At 39.0% G+C, this 19,250-nt stretch overlaps 1 protein-coding gene across 3 annotated transcripts in view; it reads right to left on the bottom strand.

The window, feature by feature from the left end:
• PCCA (propionyl-CoA carboxylase subunit alpha) overlaps positions 1–19,250 on the bottom strand; it is a 382,460-nt gene that overhangs the window by 231,267 nt on the left and 131,943 nt on the right. For all 3 annotated transcript variants that reach the window (XM_059685039.1, XM_059685040.1, XM_059685041.1), the window contains exon 8: positions 7,769–7,805. In XM_059685039.1, the coding sequence (XP_059541022.1) occupies positions 7,769–7,805 (37 nt within the window). The remainder of the gene's footprint in view (positions 1–7,768; positions 7,806–19,250) is intronic.

Genomic DNA, 19,250 nt, shown 5'->3' with positions numbered 1-19,250 from the left:
CCTTGCCCAGGCCTGATGCCTCGGCCAGAGGCGTAGACCCCCATCACCCTCCGATCGCCTGATCGGCACCTTCCCCAGGCCTGACGCCTCCGCCAGAGGTGTCAGGCTTGGACAGGGGACCCCCATCGCCCCCCGATCACTGGCTCTGGCCCCCGCCCAGGCCTGAGGCCTCTGGCCCAGGAATCATGCCTGGGCAGGGGACCCCCATCTCCCTCTGATCGCTTGCTCCACCCCCCGCCCAAGCCTGACGCCTCTGACCCAGGCTTCAGGCCTGGTCAAGGGGACCATCATATCCCCCCAATCCCCGGCTCAGTCCCCCGCCCAGGCCTGATGCCTCGGCCAGAGGAGTTGACCCTCATCACCCTCCGATCACCAATCACCGGATCGGCCCCTTGACCAGGCCTGAGGCCTCTAGCAGAGGTGTCAGGCCTGGGCAGGGGACCCCCAACTCCCCGTGGTTGCAGGTTCTGCCCCTGCCCAGGCCTAATGCCTCTGGCTGAGGCATCCGGCTCGGGCAGCGGGGACCCACAGCTGCAGCGGCCCCGCGATCATGGGCTCCGCTTTAGGCCCAGGCAAGGGACCCCTAGCTCCTGGGACTGCCAGCTTCGACCGTGCCCAGCTCCCATCACTGGCTCCACCTCTACTTCCTGCTATCACTGGCCAGGGCGGCAAAGGCTCCTGATTCTCCGATCATGGCTGGGGGGCAGGGCAAAGGCGGCCCCAAGGCTGCCTTTGCCCTGCCCCCCAGCTCTTACCTCCCCCCTGGGTTTCTGATCACTGTCAGTGGCAGGGGGCTTCTTCCTGCTTTCCCTTTCGCCTCCCTGCATTGTGCCTACATATGCAAATTAACTGCCATCTTGTTGGCAGTTAACTGCCAATCTTAGTTGGCAGTTAATTTGCATATAGCCCTGATTAGCCAATGAAAAGGGTATCGTCGTACGCCAATTACCATTTTTCTCTTTTATTAGTGTAGATGTTTATAATAATCAGTATGTAATGTCTTTGTCTCCTTCAGCAGTTTTAAACTTAAAAGTCTGTTTTGTCTGATATTCATATAGCCACTCCAGCTCTCTTTTAGTTACTACTTGCATGGGGTATTTCTTTCCATCCTTTCACTTTTAATTTATTTCTGTCTCTGAATCTATAGTGAGTTTCTTATTGACAGTATACTATAGTTGGATGATGTTTTTTTTATCATGCTATCTGCCACAGTGAGATATCATTTCACACACACCTGGATGACCACAATATTAAAAAAGGAAGGAAGAAAGGAAGGAAGGAAGGAAGGAAGGAAGGAAGGAAGGAAGGAAGGAAGGAAGGAAGGAAGGAAGGAAGGGAGGAAAACTATTGGCAAGGATTTGAAAAAACTGAAACCCTCTTACATTGCGGGTAGTAATGTAAAATGGTTCATCTGCTATTAAAAAAAACAAAAACAAAAAACTTTGATGGTCCCTCAAAAGGTTAAACATAAAATTACCATATAACCCAGCACCTCTACAAAGACCAGAAAAAAAAATTAAAAACAAATGTATGTACACTCATGTTCAGAGCTGCACTATTTCCAATAGTCTAGAAGTGGCAATGGCCCAAATGCCATTCCATAGGTGAATGAAAAAACAAAATCCTATATATACACATACATGGATTATTATTCAATCATAAAAAGGAATGAAGTACTGATACATGATAAAACATGATGAACTCTATGTGAAAAAACTAGACATAGGTCACATTTTTTATTCCATTTATATGAAATAACCAGAATAGATAAATCCATAGAGACAAAAAGTAAATTAGTGGTTGCCAGGGACAAGGGAGATAAGTAGTGAATAATAATGGATACAGAGTTTCTTTGGGGGATAATAAAAGTATTTAGAAATGCCTCTGGACATGGGAGGAGGGTGAGGGAAGAGTATTAGGATAAACTTGTAAGGAAGATGAGGGGACTCTCTGGAGTGGCAGTAATGTTCAACATGCTGGTGGGGTTTTGGACTATACAGATGATACATCTATCAAAACAAACATACAGACTTAAAATTTGTTCATGTTACTATATACAAACTTCTCCTTGAGATAACAAAATTTGATGGAAATATTGAATACAGTTCATGATATTTATGTTGAAGTATTTATTGGGATGCACACTAATTACTGCAATGTACTTTGAAATGCACCAATATTAAGATGAATTACCAATGGATAGATTAAGTGATAAAGCAAATCTAGCAAAAGATAAATAGTGGAATCTTGGTGTTGGGTATACAGGTACACAATGTAAACTTCTTTCAAAATGTCTTATGGTTGAAATTTTTCAAAATAATATATTGAGGAAAAAGTTAACGAACAAGAAAAATATATATACATAAAAGTCATAAATACTATGCAGTAGTTTATAATATAGGTATGATAGAATGATCATGTGGCAATATTAGAGTATCTTCTCTCAAAGACATTAACATTTAAGCCAAGAGGTAACAAAGAGCCATTCATGTGAGGACATCAGCAAGAGTGTTCCAGGCTCCCCTCCTACCAAAAAAAAAAAAAAATCTTTTTCTATGGCCCTGAAATTGGGTGTGTTCAAGAAAGCCAGTGTGACTGAAGTACAGTAGAAGGAAGGTAGATTGGAGAGAAGGGAGGTGCCAAATTAAAGATTTTTTATATATATATATTTTATTGATTTTTTACAGAGAGGAAGGGAGAGCGGATAGAGAGTTAGAAACATCCATGAGAGAGAAACATCGATCAGCCGCCTCCTGCACACCCCCTACTGGGGATGTGCCTGCAACCAAGGTACATGCCCTTGACCAGAATCGAACCTGGGACCCTTCAGTCTGCAGGCCGATGCTCTATCCACTGAGCCAAACCAGTTAGGGCGCAAATTAAAGATTTATAGTCAGGGTAAGGAGTTTTTATTTTATCTTAGTGCAATGAAAAGCCATTAGAGGTTTTAAAGAAGGGATGGGGTGAAATGAGATAAATGTGTCCCTATTATTTACAGTTTTAAAATATCACACTGACTGCTATGTGAAGAATGGCTTTGAAGTGTTTAAGAAAAAGTACAGTCCCTGCAAGGACAATGGTAGTTTGGAAGAGAGTGTTGGTAGTAAAGATAGTGAGCAGTGAGTATGAGAGATATTTTGAGTGAAGAATGGCAGTATCTATTGACGGATTGACAATAGAATGACAGGAAGAAAGGCACTAGGATAGAACTTGGGTTTTAGTTACTGAGTGAACGAAGTGACATTTAAAGAGATGTAGAAGCTATAGAAGAAGCCGGTTTGGAGCATTGTGGACCTGAGGATCAAAAAAAATTAAATTAGGCATGATTTGTGATTTTAGGCAAAAGAAAAGAATGAGAATAATCTGGAAATTGTTAAAGGACAGGTTTTAGATTTAGAATTTCTTTTCCTTTTAAGAATCAATTTTGGCTTAATTGTATTAAGGGCCTTTGATCCAGTAAAAATGCAAATCAAGCTCACTGATTTCTGTTGTCTATCTCTGGGGTTAAAGATAAACTGAGGATCAAGAGTCCTGTATCTTTAAACTTAGAGAGGTCAAAGAAAAAATCAGGAAAGAGAATGAGAAAGACAAGAAAGGCCAAAGAACAAGTACTTGGAAGTAACATATTAAGTCTTAACTGTCTCACACCCCGTCAGTGATAAGAGACTGTTTCTTGAATTCCACATATAACATGCTTAACTGCTTTACAGCATTTAAACAAAGTTTTAGCTATCATCCTTTAATCCCATTAGTTTAGCCAAAGTATAATGAAAAATCCATGGTTTTTAGAGCTAAATGAACCTAAATTTCAAGCAGGCCCACCACTCAGTAGTCCAGTGACCTTGAGCAAATTACTTACCATTTCTAATCCTTAGTTACTTAAATGTAAATGAAAATAATTAACCCAAGAATTAGCATTAGAAATAACATTCACAAAGTGCCTTCCACCGGGAAAGAATGCTCCATAAACAAGAGCTACTATTATGTAAAAGACACCTAATTCATCAATGCTCAATGCAGTTAGTTTCCTCCTTTGGCAGAATAGATTTACTTCTCTTGTTTCCAGAAAAGAAGTAAAGACATCAGAGCGAAGGGGCCATGTAAAAGATGATCAATTTCATTTTACCATGTAACACAGAAAGAAGTAAAACAGAGAAATTTACAAGTAGCTCTGACACATGGACAATCCACAACTTGTTTAGAACTAGGAATATACTAGTATTTCCCATGGAAGCAATGATCAATTCATCTGTTAAGATGAACTCACAAAGGCTCATCGAAATCATGTGTAGTTAAAATGTGATATATCTCAATGAAATTAGTAGAAAACAAAACTGATGAATCACCAAAACAATTCAGAAAACCAAGAAACTTTAATAATAAGTAATTCATTTCTGTTGGAAGCTGGCACTTGAGAAAAAAGGTTTTATGGGAGGTTTCGGTGGTAATTCAGGGAAATTCCAAAAGATTTATAAAGCTGATGACCCTGGTTCTTTATTATGTCTTATTTCAGTTCAAACTGTATGGCTTCCCTTTCTTTCAGCATAAGCAAAACACTAGCACTCATATACTTAATAACTATGATTGCAACCATTTATTTTACAAATGGGAAGGAGTAACTGGGGAAGAATTAGAAGATAGGAAAAAAGGAGTCATCAAGAATGAGCCCAAATATAAAGAAAAGAGCCTTAGATTGAATCAGTAGTGAAAATCTGAAAGGTGAGTAAAGCACAGCATTAAATATTAAGGGAGGAAAACCAAGCGATGAGAATTGGTCAGCGTCCCATCATGACTCACTGGTTATTTTAAAGGTCACTGATTACTTTGAAAAAGTGGAAGACAAGACATGAAAACAAGCAAACCAATCTGGAGCCTGCCATTTACACAAAGGAAATGCTCAAGAATTGAAGATTCATAATTTAAAACGTGGCATACCGATGTAATTCAAGATTTTCTTCTCCTCCATTTTTATTTCTCCAAATTCCTCCAACTATTGCCCATTTTATGTAGATACTATTGTGATAATAGTATATTATATCCATTATGTAGATAGTAACAACAATATCTAAACTAGAATTAGAAAGATGAATTTTGAAATCGAAAAGTATACAATGAAATGAAGTTGTTTTAGGAAAGTCTCCTCAAAAGCCAGCAGGTATGCTGCATGCCTCTTAGGCTCTGAGGAATGCCAGTGATTTCAAACCAGAGAGAAGCTTTTGATTTCCTCAAAAAATAACAAAAAAGCAAAAACAAAAAAAACCCACAAATCAGTTCCATGCAGTCCAACTTCTTCAGCAATCTAGCAGATCTTCCTATGAAGAACTGAAATGCTTTTTGAAAATGTTGATGAGCCTGAAGAAATGACTGGTGACGAGACGTTGTACTCAGATAAAATATGATTTTCTAGGGCCTACTCTTAAATCCAGGACCTGTATTATTAAGGTAAATGTTTTCAAAACCAACTAACAACAAAGCACATGTAACTATGAGCCAACGCCAAATAATTTAGCCAAACCCAACCAGAAACAAGATGCAACAAGCCAAATATTTTTTTAGATCATTGAAGAACTGATAAGCTTACCTGTCCCTATTGTAAAGAATATATCCTATATAATAAAAGCCTGATATGCAAATTGTTCCACCAGGAGTTTGACCGCTTGCTATGACGTGTGCTGACCACCAGGGGGTGTCTCGGAACATGGCGGGCGTCAGCAAGGCAGTGCTGGCAGCAGGCGGCAGTGGAGGCACTGCCGGCCCCAATGGGCCCTTAGGAGAGCAGGACTGCAGTGGGATGGTGGAGCAGGTAAGCAGGCGGCGCCAGGCCAAGGCAGGTGCAAGCAGGAGCCTGATCGCCCCACCAATCACCCCACAGACAGTAATCAGCAGATCGGGGTCAGGCCCCAGGCTGGGACAGGAAACTGGGGATGGGTGGTGGCGACCAACCTCCCGCGGCACCTGGGCAGGGGACTGCAACCTCTCTCTGGTTACCTAGGGGCAGGGGTGATGGGGATGAAGGTGCGGTGAGAATGCGGGGTGTCCACTGAGCTCGCTCTCACTCCCCCTGCTACCCTCCCCCAAGACACCAGGGCTCATGCTCCAGGGAAGCCCCAATGCTCAGGTGCCAGGCGACCATGAGGAGCCTGCCCCACACCCATGTGGCCTCTTCTGGGTGAACTGGGCCACAGCCGCTGGGACCACAGGGGTCGGTCAGGCTCCCCGTGGGTTCGTGCAGGAGCCGGTCTGCGAGGCTGACCGGGAGAGAGCATGCTACCCACCGGGCTTCTGTGCAGCGCCGTTGGGCGGCCCAGAGGCCCACGCTGCCCCTGGCCCACAGCATCCAGCTGTGCTCATTGCATCTCCATGGGGGGGACTCAGTGTCTCAGGCAGAGGGGGGGGGGGCGCATGGGGGCCCAGAGGCCCAGGTGCTGCCCAGGGCCCAGAGGTTAACTAGGACCTGCCCTTCCATGCCAGACACTCGCCGCTCGCACTTCAATCACAGGCCAGGCCTAGGAACCACACCCATGCAGGAATTTCAGGCACCAGGCCTCTAGTTTACCAATAAAAGTGGTCACTTTCAAACCAAGAAGATATTTCTGCAAATCACAACTATGTAAACTTTGCCAAATCAAATGCTCTCCAAATGAATAAAATAAGTCTAAATGATCAATCTTAATGAGAAAACAGAACTAAAGAAATGTTCATGTGGGAGGCTACAAAACTTGGCCCTATCAGTGTAGGAATGCTAATAAGATGCTGTGAATTCCTGACTAGCAAGTATTGTCTAATTTCTCTCATATCTGCAAATATCTATCAAGTACAAAATAGTAATTTGATTAATAAAACTGTAGTTATTTCGTTGCCTTGCTAATCCTCGATAGCAATGTACCCTCATACATTTCCTTAATTAGCTAGCATTTAAAAAATAAAATAGTCATGAGCTCCAAGAAGCTCCAAGAATATTTTTGAAAATACAGAGTTGAGAAACACTGCCCTGGTACAATTATGCCTTAAACAACTAAGTAAAATAGTCATTAAAATGTCCTTCAGTTAACCTTTTACTCCAATTTAGAATACTCAGTTCTAACTTCTCACATTCTATTTTCTCTTTCCTAGCAAAATTGGTGATATTTAATATCTTAAGAAAAACAAAAAATTGAAGAGCCTTGTTAAACATGATATCTTTGTTTTAACCATATATGTCCTTAACTTTAAATAAGTTTCATTCAATTCCGTACATATAAATTTACATTACATTCAAGCTCAAGAATTCTTAAGATAATTCCTTCTTTTAATTAGTCAGTGATTTCACCTATTAAAAGAGCTATAGCCAGAACCGGTTTGGCTCAGTGGATAGAGCATTGGCCTGCGGACTCAAGGGTCCCGGGTTCGATTCCGGTCAGGGGCGTGTGCCTTGGTTGCGGGCACGTCCCCAGTGGGGGGCGTGCAGGAGGCAGCTGATCAATGTTTCTCTCTCATTGATGTTTCTGGCTCTCTGTCCCTCTCCCTTCCTCTCTGTAAAAAATCAATAAAATATATTTTAAAAAAAAATAAAATAAAAGAGCTATAATTAAGGTCAAATTACTCTTTAAGTTCACTTTAATAACAGAATATGGTAATTCGGCAGAAAAATTCTTCCAGGGTGACAACTAATCAGAAACCTAAACTATTAAAATATTATTTGCTCTATGGGAATTTCTTATTACATATTTACTCAGCCATATCTGCTAAAAGACAGAGAAACTCTACCAAAGTTAATTTAAGAACTTACCAATTTCCCTTGCAATTCTGACAGCTTCATCTGCATCCTGTAAAAGCAGGAAATGAGACCCAACATTAATCCCATCAGCCATTGCACAATGTCTTTAGGGCAGTCATATATTGCACCACTGTCTCCTCTGATTCATTTAATGTTCAATTTTACAACCTTCTAACTCTTTTCATTCAGAGAAATGTAAAATTAATACCATAAGTGGAATGTAAATTTTACCTCATCATTATTATATTAAGAAACTCAAAGCAGTTTGAAATGAGCTGGCAGGAAGCACTACCAGAATTGCCAAATGATTTGGTGCAGTTGCTGAAGTTTAACAGCAGAATTTAGATGTTTACAATCAATACTAAATCATAAATCAGATCATTAAAGCTTGTCCACAGCCAGCTTGTTTTTGTCTCTCTGATATTTATATGTCATGTTTTCCTAGATTCTGTCAGCAGGGGGAGTTGATTCTCTATTGTTAGGAAGAAGCTCAATAGATTTTCCAGAAATAAAAAAGTAAATTCCCAGTATCTATAGGAATTACCAATCGTCATCATCATCGTCCCCGCAACCACCACCAAAAAAAAAAAAAAAAAAAAATCCTTTAGAAATATCCATTACTTTTTCTCTCTTCTTTTTTATTTCATACCTTTTCACTATTTTATCTTTAAAAAGCAGAAATTCAACAAACCAACCAGTGGGGGGAAAACTTCCAAAAAGCCAAGAAAAGAACATGCATTCCAAAACAGTACAAGGTAAAAGCTTATGAATGTAAGGATTAGTTACTGCTAATCAACTAATACCACTGAAAAGACAAAACCTTCCCTTGAATCTAAACCATTTCATTGATCATTAACTCTCACCTAACATGCCTCACTTAGGACATTCTTGAAACATTTCCCCATATAACAACAAAGAGAAAGCTGAAAAGAAGGTGTTAAATACATCCTCCTAGTAAATTTAACTTTTTTTTATAAATCAGTGACATAAACTATCACAAGGAATGACAATAATTTTTTGAAACCATTAACTGGTAAGCATGCCTGAATTTTTTAGAAAATAACTTTAAAGTATTAAAGGGAAGGCATTTTTTAAGCTTTTAAGCAAATACTTTAAAAATGTAGAGTAACCAAATCAGAATCCTTCCCCAAAAGTGGGAGCAGGGGATGTTTATAACTGGTTCATTTATGTCTAATAAAAAAAATCTTCTTTAAAAGTCTTCAGTACCTAATAACATCCCCCTGAATAAGGAGGTTGGCAGGGGAAGTTGTCAGAAAAATTTAATTTCCTTTCATTAGCCAGTCTGCTCCACAAATAGGTGCTTGTTAAGTTCAAAGCAGTCCTGAAAGCGACATCAGTTTTAAGTCTTTTTTTTTTTTTTTTTTACTCCAAGCAGTCACATCTGCTAATGAGATTTTCCAAATAACAATTGTTTTCAAGTCAGAGATAAATCTATACCTCCCATTCTACACCCTTCCCCCGAAAAAATCAAGGTTTACTGCTTTATTACACCTTGCTGTTTTTGCTGACCCTACATTCTCCAAATTTTAGGTTAAAGGTATAAAAATCATGAAAAGGGTCATTTAAGAATGTTAGTGGTTTCCACACATTGAGTTGGAAGGTTCTTTGTTGGAGCCAGTGACAGTTATTGGAGAATACTTCCCCTTAATAGCCTCTCTGTCAGGAAGTGTTAAACCTGCCAAATGCGGACAATTAGTGCCTCGAGAACAAAATACAGGAAGAGTGCTGGTTGATGGAGACTGGATTGTAAGAAGCCAAGAAGGAAACTTTAAACAAGTCTTTTCTTTCAGAAGTGTAATAGTATATTTGCAAAAGATATTCTGAGAGAAAATCAACTGCTGTCTAAAAAGTTCGTTACCTTGAAAGATAAGGCAGATGCTAAAAGATAATTCCTAGAATTCATTAGTTATATTTTAGCATTGAGTAAATAGTATATACATATTATGAATGTGTGTATATAAAAAGATATGTTTATACATAGCAAATCTTCTAAAAATTCTTTAACTGCCACAAATCCAACACTTCTATACACTGTCACAAAAAAATCTTATCTTTCAACTAATCACTATTGCTTAAGTTTTCTTACTATGAAAAGCAAATTCTAATAAGTGAACTTGCAAGTGAAATCAAACTACCTTAAAAATCGACTTTTCACTTGTCATTCATTCATCCAAAAATGTTTTATTGAGGACATATTATAGACTGGACATTAAAAATCTATTATCAGTTTCAACAATAAACTATTAAATACACTCAGCTCCAATACATTCTTCAGCACATTTGGTTTTATTATTGGGCTATATAAAACTAATTTTAAAGAGACAAAAAGCACCATGTAGCTCTAAACTCAATGACACTAACTGAAATATCATACAGTATAACTTCCTTATACGGCTATAGGCAGAAAAAAAATTTAATAAAAAATTAGAATCAATAAAAAAAAAGACCAAAAATCATCAGGAAATATAAGCAAATAATTAAATATTAAGTTTACATAAAATAAAATCTAAAAGGATAATATATAAAATATGTTCAACTTTTGTTATAGTTATAGAGAGAGATACAAATTGAAGTAAAGAGAGGCACTTTTCATCTGTCAAAGTTTGGTAAGAGCAAGCAGTGTGGGGTGATCTTTTTCAAAAGAAATTGTTAGAATCTATCAAAAACTTGAGGACACATGTCTTTCATCCCAGCAATTTCTTTTTTTATAAGTTACCCTACACACACACACACACACACACACACACACACACACACAACACACACACACGAAGAGGTATGCAAACATTCATTATTTTCATTTTATTGGTGGTGTTCTGATTAGAAAAGAAAATGGGGAAGAGATTAACCAGGGAACTTATATGCATAGCACAGGGACACAGACAATAGTCTGGTGAAGGCCTGGGGGGGCAGGGAGGGTAGGGAGGGGGTCAATGGGAAAACAAAAGAAACAAAGGGTAGATCTGTAATACTTTCAACAATAAAGATAAAAATTTAAAAAAAAATAAAATCAGAAAAACAAGGCCTTCAATAAGGAACTGGTACCTTATTTGGTACATATATAAAATGGAATATTACACAGCCTTTAAAAGAATGAGATTGATCCATGCATTCTTACTCATTTATTTAGTAAATATTTACTGCCCAAATACCACATGAAATAGTTGTTGCCCTTGTGAAACTTACAGCCTAATGAGAGGAAAAGAGTAACCAAATTAATTGAGAATTGAAATAAATATTACATGGAAACGAACAGTACTAAGGGAGAGAGTGAGCGGGAGGGACTTCGATATAAACTGCTCAGAAAGGGTCCTTCCTAAGTAAAATTCAAATTAAAGTCTGGCGATAATAAATTCTGCACTCCTACAAAAACAACAGCCAGCCACCACACCATGGGAAGATTTGGAAGAAAAGAACCTAGACAAAAGGAACAATATGTACAAAAATCCTAAATTATCCAGGCACGTAATAGGTTCTAGAAAGAAAAAAAGACCCAAGAGGTGAAACTGAAGCACAGTAAGGAAGTGGCAGGATAAAAGAGAGGTAGAACGCCTGGCCTGTTCTGGCAGGCACTTGGGGAATTTGGTAGAGTTCCAAACGCCTTGGCTCTATACAGAGGAATGATGACTCAGGTTTAAGTTTCAAGAAGATAATTCTACAAGGGATTAAGAAATATAAATTGGTAGTTACAAAATACTCACAGGGATGTAAAGTATCTCACAGTATAGGAAATACAGTCAATATTATAAGAAGATAATTCTACAAGGGATTAAGAAGTATAAATTGGTAGTTACAAAATACTCACAAGGATGTAAAGTATCTCACAGTTTAGGAAATACAGTCAATATTATAATCACTATGTCTGGTGCCAGGTGGGTACTAGATTTATTGGGGGAATCTCTTTGTAACATATATGCTTGTCTAACCACTATGCCATATACCTGAAACGAATACAAAATAATATTGAATGAAAACTGTAACTGAAAATTAAAATTTTTTAAATTAAGCAGAAATACATTTTAGTCAACCTGCAGATGCATAAATAAGGAATAAGTTTTGTTATTCAAGGAAAAAAGAAAATTCTAAATATATGCAAAATTTAATATGTATTGTAGAATGGAAAGAAAGTTATCTGTAATAGATACAGTATGACCATATCTACATTAAGACAGAGAAAAACACATTTGGATGCTCATAAAAACTTGCATACGGGCACAAACAAAAAACTCAGCTTTAGTTACTACTTGAAAGCAGTTGAGGAAGAAAGGAACTTTTACTTATCCTTGTATAACCTCAGATCCACATTAAAAACTTACAGCATAAAGATCAAAATTTCATACTACTTTCATAATTTAAAAATTAAATCAATCACACTTAAAGGTGTTGTCAAAATTATCTAATTAATGATTTTCACGGCAACAAATGTTGTCAAAACAAACTAGTATTCCAAAAAACTGCTTACATTTTCCATAGCTCCCCACTGCCTTAAGACCAAATTTAAACTTCTTACCCTGGTTTAAATACTTGACCCTGCTGGGCCACCAGTTTCATCCCGTCAATATCAACACTTTACTCCCTACTGCAGAGCCCAGGCCTTCTCCCCAGCTTTTACACATCCTACTAGGCTCTGTCAGAAACTCCCTTCTCTTCCACCTCCTTTCACCAAACCAACTCTATTACTAGATACCATATACTAGGACCTGAAGACATGGGAGGGAAAAAGAAAGGCACCCTCCCAGCCTTCCTGTAATTTACAGTCTAGTGGAAAAGACAGTCTTTAACTATGATTGCACAGCAACTAAAAAAAAAAATCATTATTGAGATGCATGTTATAGAGAAGTAGAGAGGGCTTATGACAGCAGGGATCTCTAATTCAAAATCAGAGTTCCAGGACACTTCTCAGACATAGTGACTCTGAAAGGAGGCCTAATGAATAAAAGTACGATGGAAGTCAGCATGGCTGGGCCTGAAGAATGAGCCTATAGTAGAGTTAAGCAGGCCTCACAGGCCACATTAAAAAGACTGAACTTCAGTCTAAAAGCAAGGAAATGAAGCCTCACTCTGTCTGCATTTTGAAAAAGTTTAGCATATAATATTATTACTATGTGTATTTCTTACCTCCCTAACCCATTAAAATGTAAGCTCCATGAAGGCAGAAATCTCCATCTAGTTAGTTCAGTGATATATTTCAAATGCCTAGAACAGTGCGCACAGCAGTGACTCAATAAACTGTTGTTGAATGAGGGATGAAATGAAGGAGTGAACAAATGAATAGTTTAGACAGAGGCAGGAGAATGTGAGTAGTCCCAGGTAGGAAGCAGTAGTCTAAGTGAGAGAAAAATTACAATTTTTCTCTTAAACTCAGGGTGCATGCTTCAGGATTCACCTAATGTCACTTTCTGTAGAAAGCCTTTCCAGTCCTTCGCCATCCGGTTGGATGCCATTGCTGTATGACCACATTACACTCTGTCCTTCAATTATTACAGCCCCTTGTTACTCTTAATCTCCATGAGAGCAATGACTAGCTCTGTCTCGCTCTTTATTGAATCCCCATAGCTTAGCAAATCAACACAATCAAGACATTATTTGTTGAATGAATAAACAACTATCCATCAGCTACCACAGAAATAAGTCTGCTATGATAAAGCAATCTCTTAAATGTTCTACTCCAATGCCAATGTTACAACTACTCATCTCCAGAGCATCAATGTTATAAGTGAGTCAACTTATACCAAGGAGATGTAGTGGCTTGTTCAAATTCCCCTATCTAATGATATAGAGCAAGGAAATACCACACAGTAGGTTCAGGGCAGGGGCTCAAGAACCAGACAGGCTTGGGTTTTGGCCTCAGTTTAAAACAAAGTACTTTCCATAAAATATTGTTGACACTGGGCAAAAGACCAAGCCCAATATTTACCCTGGCCTTTTAATTCTCAATCAAGCACTTTCTTCATTGCATCATGCAACTTCAACAATTGGAAAGTTCGGTTTCAAAGAACCTATTCTTAAAAATTATATAGATAGTGATATCCTGCCATTTTAAAATAAATATTGCACTAATTTAAACAATCAAATTTTACATGGCAATAAATGTTCAAATAGAAGGGCTACAAGTTTAAGTTATACTAAAAAGTAATACAAAGCAGATTCATTTCAATTTACAGATACTAAACTTTAATTTTTTTATTTGCATCTATGATTTTTTTATTTTTAAATTTCTTTATTGATTTAATAAAAATATGAAATAAGTATTAAACTTTACGTTATCAAATACACTTGATCTTTATTTATATAAAACACATTTCCTTAAAGCAAAGCATCATTCCTTCTTCACAAATCCAACTTGGCAATATCTTCTATATATAATAAAGAGGTAACATGCAAATTAGACCGGGACACTGTAATGGTCACGACCAGCTCAGGAGGAGGGGCCAGGTGTGGGCACGGAGCCTGAGAGAACAGACAGGGCGGCCCGCACCTGGCCCCGGAACAAACAACACACAGGGGGCCGGAGCGGAGACACAAACCCACAGTGGGGCCCAGTCCCCAGCAGCCCCACGGCCGCGGCGCACCAGCAGTCCTGCCTCTGCTTGGGAGCTGCAGAGAAAACACCTTCTCTGATCGCTCATTGGCTAAGCTTGCGGTATGCCACTTGCTTGGGTAATAAGAATCCAACAAGGTGATCTAGGGTTTTTCCACCTCATTCCTGGAGGAAAAAACAAAGGTCCGCTAATGGAGGGGCTAAGAAATGTCATATCCTGCCCTAGCCAGTTTGGCTCAGTGAATAGAGCCTCAGCCTGCAGACCGCAGGGTCCGGGTTTGATTCTGATCAAGGGCATGTACCTAGGTTGCAGGCTCCTCCCTGGCCGGGGCCCAGGTCAGGGCTCATGCAGGAGGCAACCAATCTAAGTGTGCCTCTCACATTGATGTTTCTCTCTGTCTTTCCCTCTCTCTTCCACGCTCTCTAAAAATCAATGGAAAAATATCCTCAGGTGAGTATAAAAAAAAGAAAGAAATGTCATATCCTATGAAAGAGACATCTTGAAAATGCCTAAAGAAAGTTGTCATTTTTTTGTGGTGAAGGGACTGGAGTCTGTATTGATGAAAACACCTTGGTGGCTGCAGCAGCTGGCAGTGGCAGCAGCAGCAAGGTGACAGGGGTGGCGCCTTTCCCTGATCAGCCTGGTCGCCTCTCATGGGGAGTGAGCCTAAGCCGTCAGTAGGACATCCCCTGATGGTTCCCGGACTGTGAGAGGAAGCAGGCTGGGCTGAGGGATTCCCCCCGCCCCCCAGCCCGCCACCCAATCGGGCCTCTAGTTTGAAGATAAAGCAAAACTGATTCTGTTTAACACTCTTTTCTTTAGAGCATTCTTAAGACAGTTCCCAGAGCTTATAATTACATGATATACAATCAATATATGAAAATACTAAAGGGATTTAAAAAGCAGGTTCTGTTCAATTATTATTGAATTACATTCTATAATTTACTTAAAATTTTTTCTAACAGGTGCAATAATCCCCTTAAAAATAGAAGAAAATCATAATACAAAAATTTTAATATAATAAAACAAATTTGATGCTACTGATTCCCTTACATAATTTTCAATTGAAGTATTTAGAGTAGTTTTGGATTCATATCAAAAGTAATATATTTGAGAAATTACAAAAAAAATGAAAAATCTATTAGCGATAAGATGGCTTCAAATAGGGAGGTAGAAAAAAGGAACAGTCCAACAATATCAGATGACTCTATTCTTCTAAACCAGGGGTGGGCAAACTTTTTGACTCGAGGGCCACAATGGGTTCTTAAACTGGACCGGAGGGCCGGAACAAAAGCATGGATGGAGTGTTTGTGTGAACTAATATAAATTCAAAGTAAACATCATTACATAAAAGGGTACGTACAGTCTTTTTTTTTTAGTTTTATTCATTTCAAATGGGCCGGATCTGGCCCGCGGGCCGTAGTTTGCCCACGGCTGTTCTAAACCAACAATTTTCAACCGCTCTTCCACAAGAATTTTTAAAACATGCAATACCTGACTATTTAGTCAGGGGTACTGAACTCTTTTCCCTTAGATCAGTGGTTCTCAACCTTCCTAATGCCGGGACCCTTTAATACAGTTCCTCATGTTGTGGTGACCCCCAACCATAAAATTATTTTCATTGCTACTTCATAACTGTAATTTTGCTACTGTTATGAATCGTAATGTAAATATCTGATATTCAGGATGTATTTTCATTGTTACAAATTGAACATAATTAAAGCATAGTGATTAATCACAAAAACAGTATGTAATTATATATGTGTTTTCCAATTGTCTTAGACGACCCCTGTGAAAGGGTCGTTCGACCCCCAAAGGGGTCTCAACCCACAGGTTGAGAACAGCTGCCTTAGATTGTCAAATAGAAAAATGACAACAGCCAACCCAACAATAGTGATCTAGTGTGAATGAATTTTAAAAAAATGTTTTTGTCCAGATCAGCAAAAAACACACTTTTGGTGTGCCACAAAATTTTAGTAATTAGTTTATGAGTGCCATGAGATAAAAAAAAATTAAAAGTCACCATTCTAAATGATAAAAATCCCTGTGGTTCATTCTGTAATCCCACTTTGTTTTGAGGGAAGACACACTTAGGGTCTAAAGTGGAACACTTCAAAACACTGACGAGGAAAGGGTTTTAGGAAAGTAATAAGCTATACAATTCCAAAACAGCAGTTCAAGAAATGGAAAATGAGGAAAAAATCCAATGGAACCAGTAACTATTGCTTTTATTCCTCTACTAGTGGCCCGGTGCATGAAATTCATGTGCACGGCGGGGGGGGGGAGTCCCTCAGCCCAGCCTGCACCCGCTCCGATCAGGACTCCTTGGGGGATGCCCAACTGCCCTCTTGCAATCTGGAACTGCTGGCTCCTAACCGCTCGCCTGCCTGCCTGATTGCCCCTAATTGCTCTGCCCTGCCGGCCTGATCTCACCCCTAACTGCTTCTGCCTGCCTGATCACCCCTAACTGCCCTCCCCTGCTGGCCTGATCTTGCCCCCAACTCCCCTCCCCTGCTGGCCTGATCTCACCCACAACTGCCCTCCCCTGCCAGCCTGATTGCCCCCTAACTGCCTCTGCCTCAGCCCCCACCACCATGGCATTGTCCGGAAAGAAGTCGGACGTCCGGACGACATGGTCTAATTAGCATATTACCCTTTTATTAGTATAGATTTCAGCATACTTTACATTGAGTGAGTTCTATCATCCAACCCACGAACAAACAGTAAAAAATTCTGTTTTATAGAGACATGGTGAGAGGGATGGGTGATGTTGCTAAAACCAAATAAGTAGAGCACAAAACAATACAAAAAGGAGCTCACAAAAATTGGGTGCATTTTCTGCAAGCCAAATATATTTGTTAACCCGCCTGGGAGGCAGCAAAGCACAGCAGCTAAGAGTAAAAGTGTTGGAGTAGAAAAACTGGGCCCCAACACTGGCTCTGTGACAGTGGACGAGTTACCTACCCATGTGCCACTCTGGGATTTGGTTCCTTATCTGTAAGATGGAGATAATAACAGTATCTATCTCACAGGGTTATTGAAAAGATGAAATTAGTTAAGGCTGAAACACACTAGAACACTCAATTAAGATTGGCAATCTTAAATTGGGCAGGCCACCATCCCAAACCACCAAGATTGTTCCTTTCTAATCTTGGTAGTTTGGGGTGATGGCCTGCCTGATCTTCATTGTGTATCCTGTGGTCATCATTCATCTTCTGAACCTGTATAACATTGAACTAATACTAGCGCTACAATACTGCAAAAAAAAAAAAAATTGTGCATGCATCTCCAGTGCACTTCACTGGTTCAGAGGATCTGGGTCCTCAGTATTGCTGGTGGGCAGGGAAGCAAAAGCTATAACAAAGACAGGCAAATTCAAATACATCTCCTTGATGCTAAACACCCAATTTATTTCCACAGTAATGTTAGTATCAAATACTGACTCTGCTGTCCACAATTCAGACCATACTTCTTTCTCACTATGTACAGCCTACTTACCAAACCTGAATTCTGTACTTACTGGGTGGGAGTCCTGCTACTCATTCTAATGGGAAGCTACTTAGGAGTTTACTTTCCTCTGCTGGCTCTAGAACATATCCGCAACTGTTTTTGCAAAATCAAATCAAATTACTGTTTCAAAACACTATGGGTAACTCTACCTGTACACAAAAAGCATCTTCAAACTATTCTGCATTCATATATAAAGTAAAACTTTCAACAATCCCAGGTTCAGGAAATAGGTTTCAGCTGATTGTGTTTTCCAGATAACTGCAAGTCAAGCAGAAGACTTTGTTTTAATATATTTTTTAATCTTTCTAAAATTTACTATATATTTCTATAATTGCAAAACAACACAGTAAATATAACTGATTTTTTTTCAAAACTATAAAGTCTTTGTGGCATCATCAGTAAAGTTATTCTTGGTAGTAGAGAAAAGGGATACTGTACTTTGTAATTACTAGGACACAGCTTTTCAATTTTTGTTGGTTTTTTTTTTTTTTAATGATTTACTTCACACTGGTTTCTGTTCTTGTTATTCCACTGTTTCGGCTAAAGCAAGAGCACCATTTTTAAAATCTGGGTAATTAGCTGTCTTGGCCAATTTGGGTCAATGGTTAGAGCATCAGCTCTCGCACCAAAGGGTCTCAGGTTCAATTCCCAGTCAAGGACATGTATCTCAGCTAAAAGCTCAATCTCTGACTCTGGAAGGGCGTGTACAGGAGGTAACCAATAGATGTGTCTCTCTCACATCAATGTTTCTCTTTTCCTTTCTCCTTCTTTCTCCACCCCCTCTCTTCCACTCTATTTAAAAACAATGGAAAAATATCCTTCGGTGAGTATTAAATATATAAAATAAGTAAAATAACTTAAAATCTGGCAAACTGAGTGATAAAAACAATTACTACATTAAAACTATACTTTACGAACCTCATTCAAATACATTATTATACTCTGCTCTGAGATGTAAATGGGTATTACTTTCTCTCTCAGGACAACAGGAACTCAAGACAAGTTTAATGTATTTCCCCCAAGATAATATGCTGATAAGGATTATAATCAAATACAGTACAGCAATTTAATCATTAATAATTCCTCCCTCTGCTTCGCACCTGCCGTCTAACAGATCACATAATCACATATAGATTCAACTTCCCCCATCTATCTCCACACCATCTACTTTGCTCCATTCTGATATGTTATTTTAGGTCCCTTATCATTTCTTGCCTGGATTAAAGGAGGCGCACTCTAATTCATCTACCAACCTGCTCCTGTACATTTCCTGTATCACAAACCAAAGTAAGTTTTCTAATTCCACAATTGTATCATGTTAATGTTTCTATCATTTACCTTTTCTCCATTCAGAGGCTCCCAAAGCCACAAGAATAAACCTCCAAACCCAGTTGCACAACATTCAAGTCATACATATCTGG

This window comes from Myotis daubentonii, chromosome 2 (assembly GCF_963259705.1).
Source record: "Myotis daubentonii chromosome 2, mMyoDau2.1, whole genome shotgun sequence".
Lineage (NCBI taxonomy): Eukaryota > Metazoa > Chordata > Mammalia > Chiroptera > Vespertilionidae > Myotis > Myotis daubentonii.
This window is presented reverse-complemented; position numbering and strand designations above follow the sequence as displayed.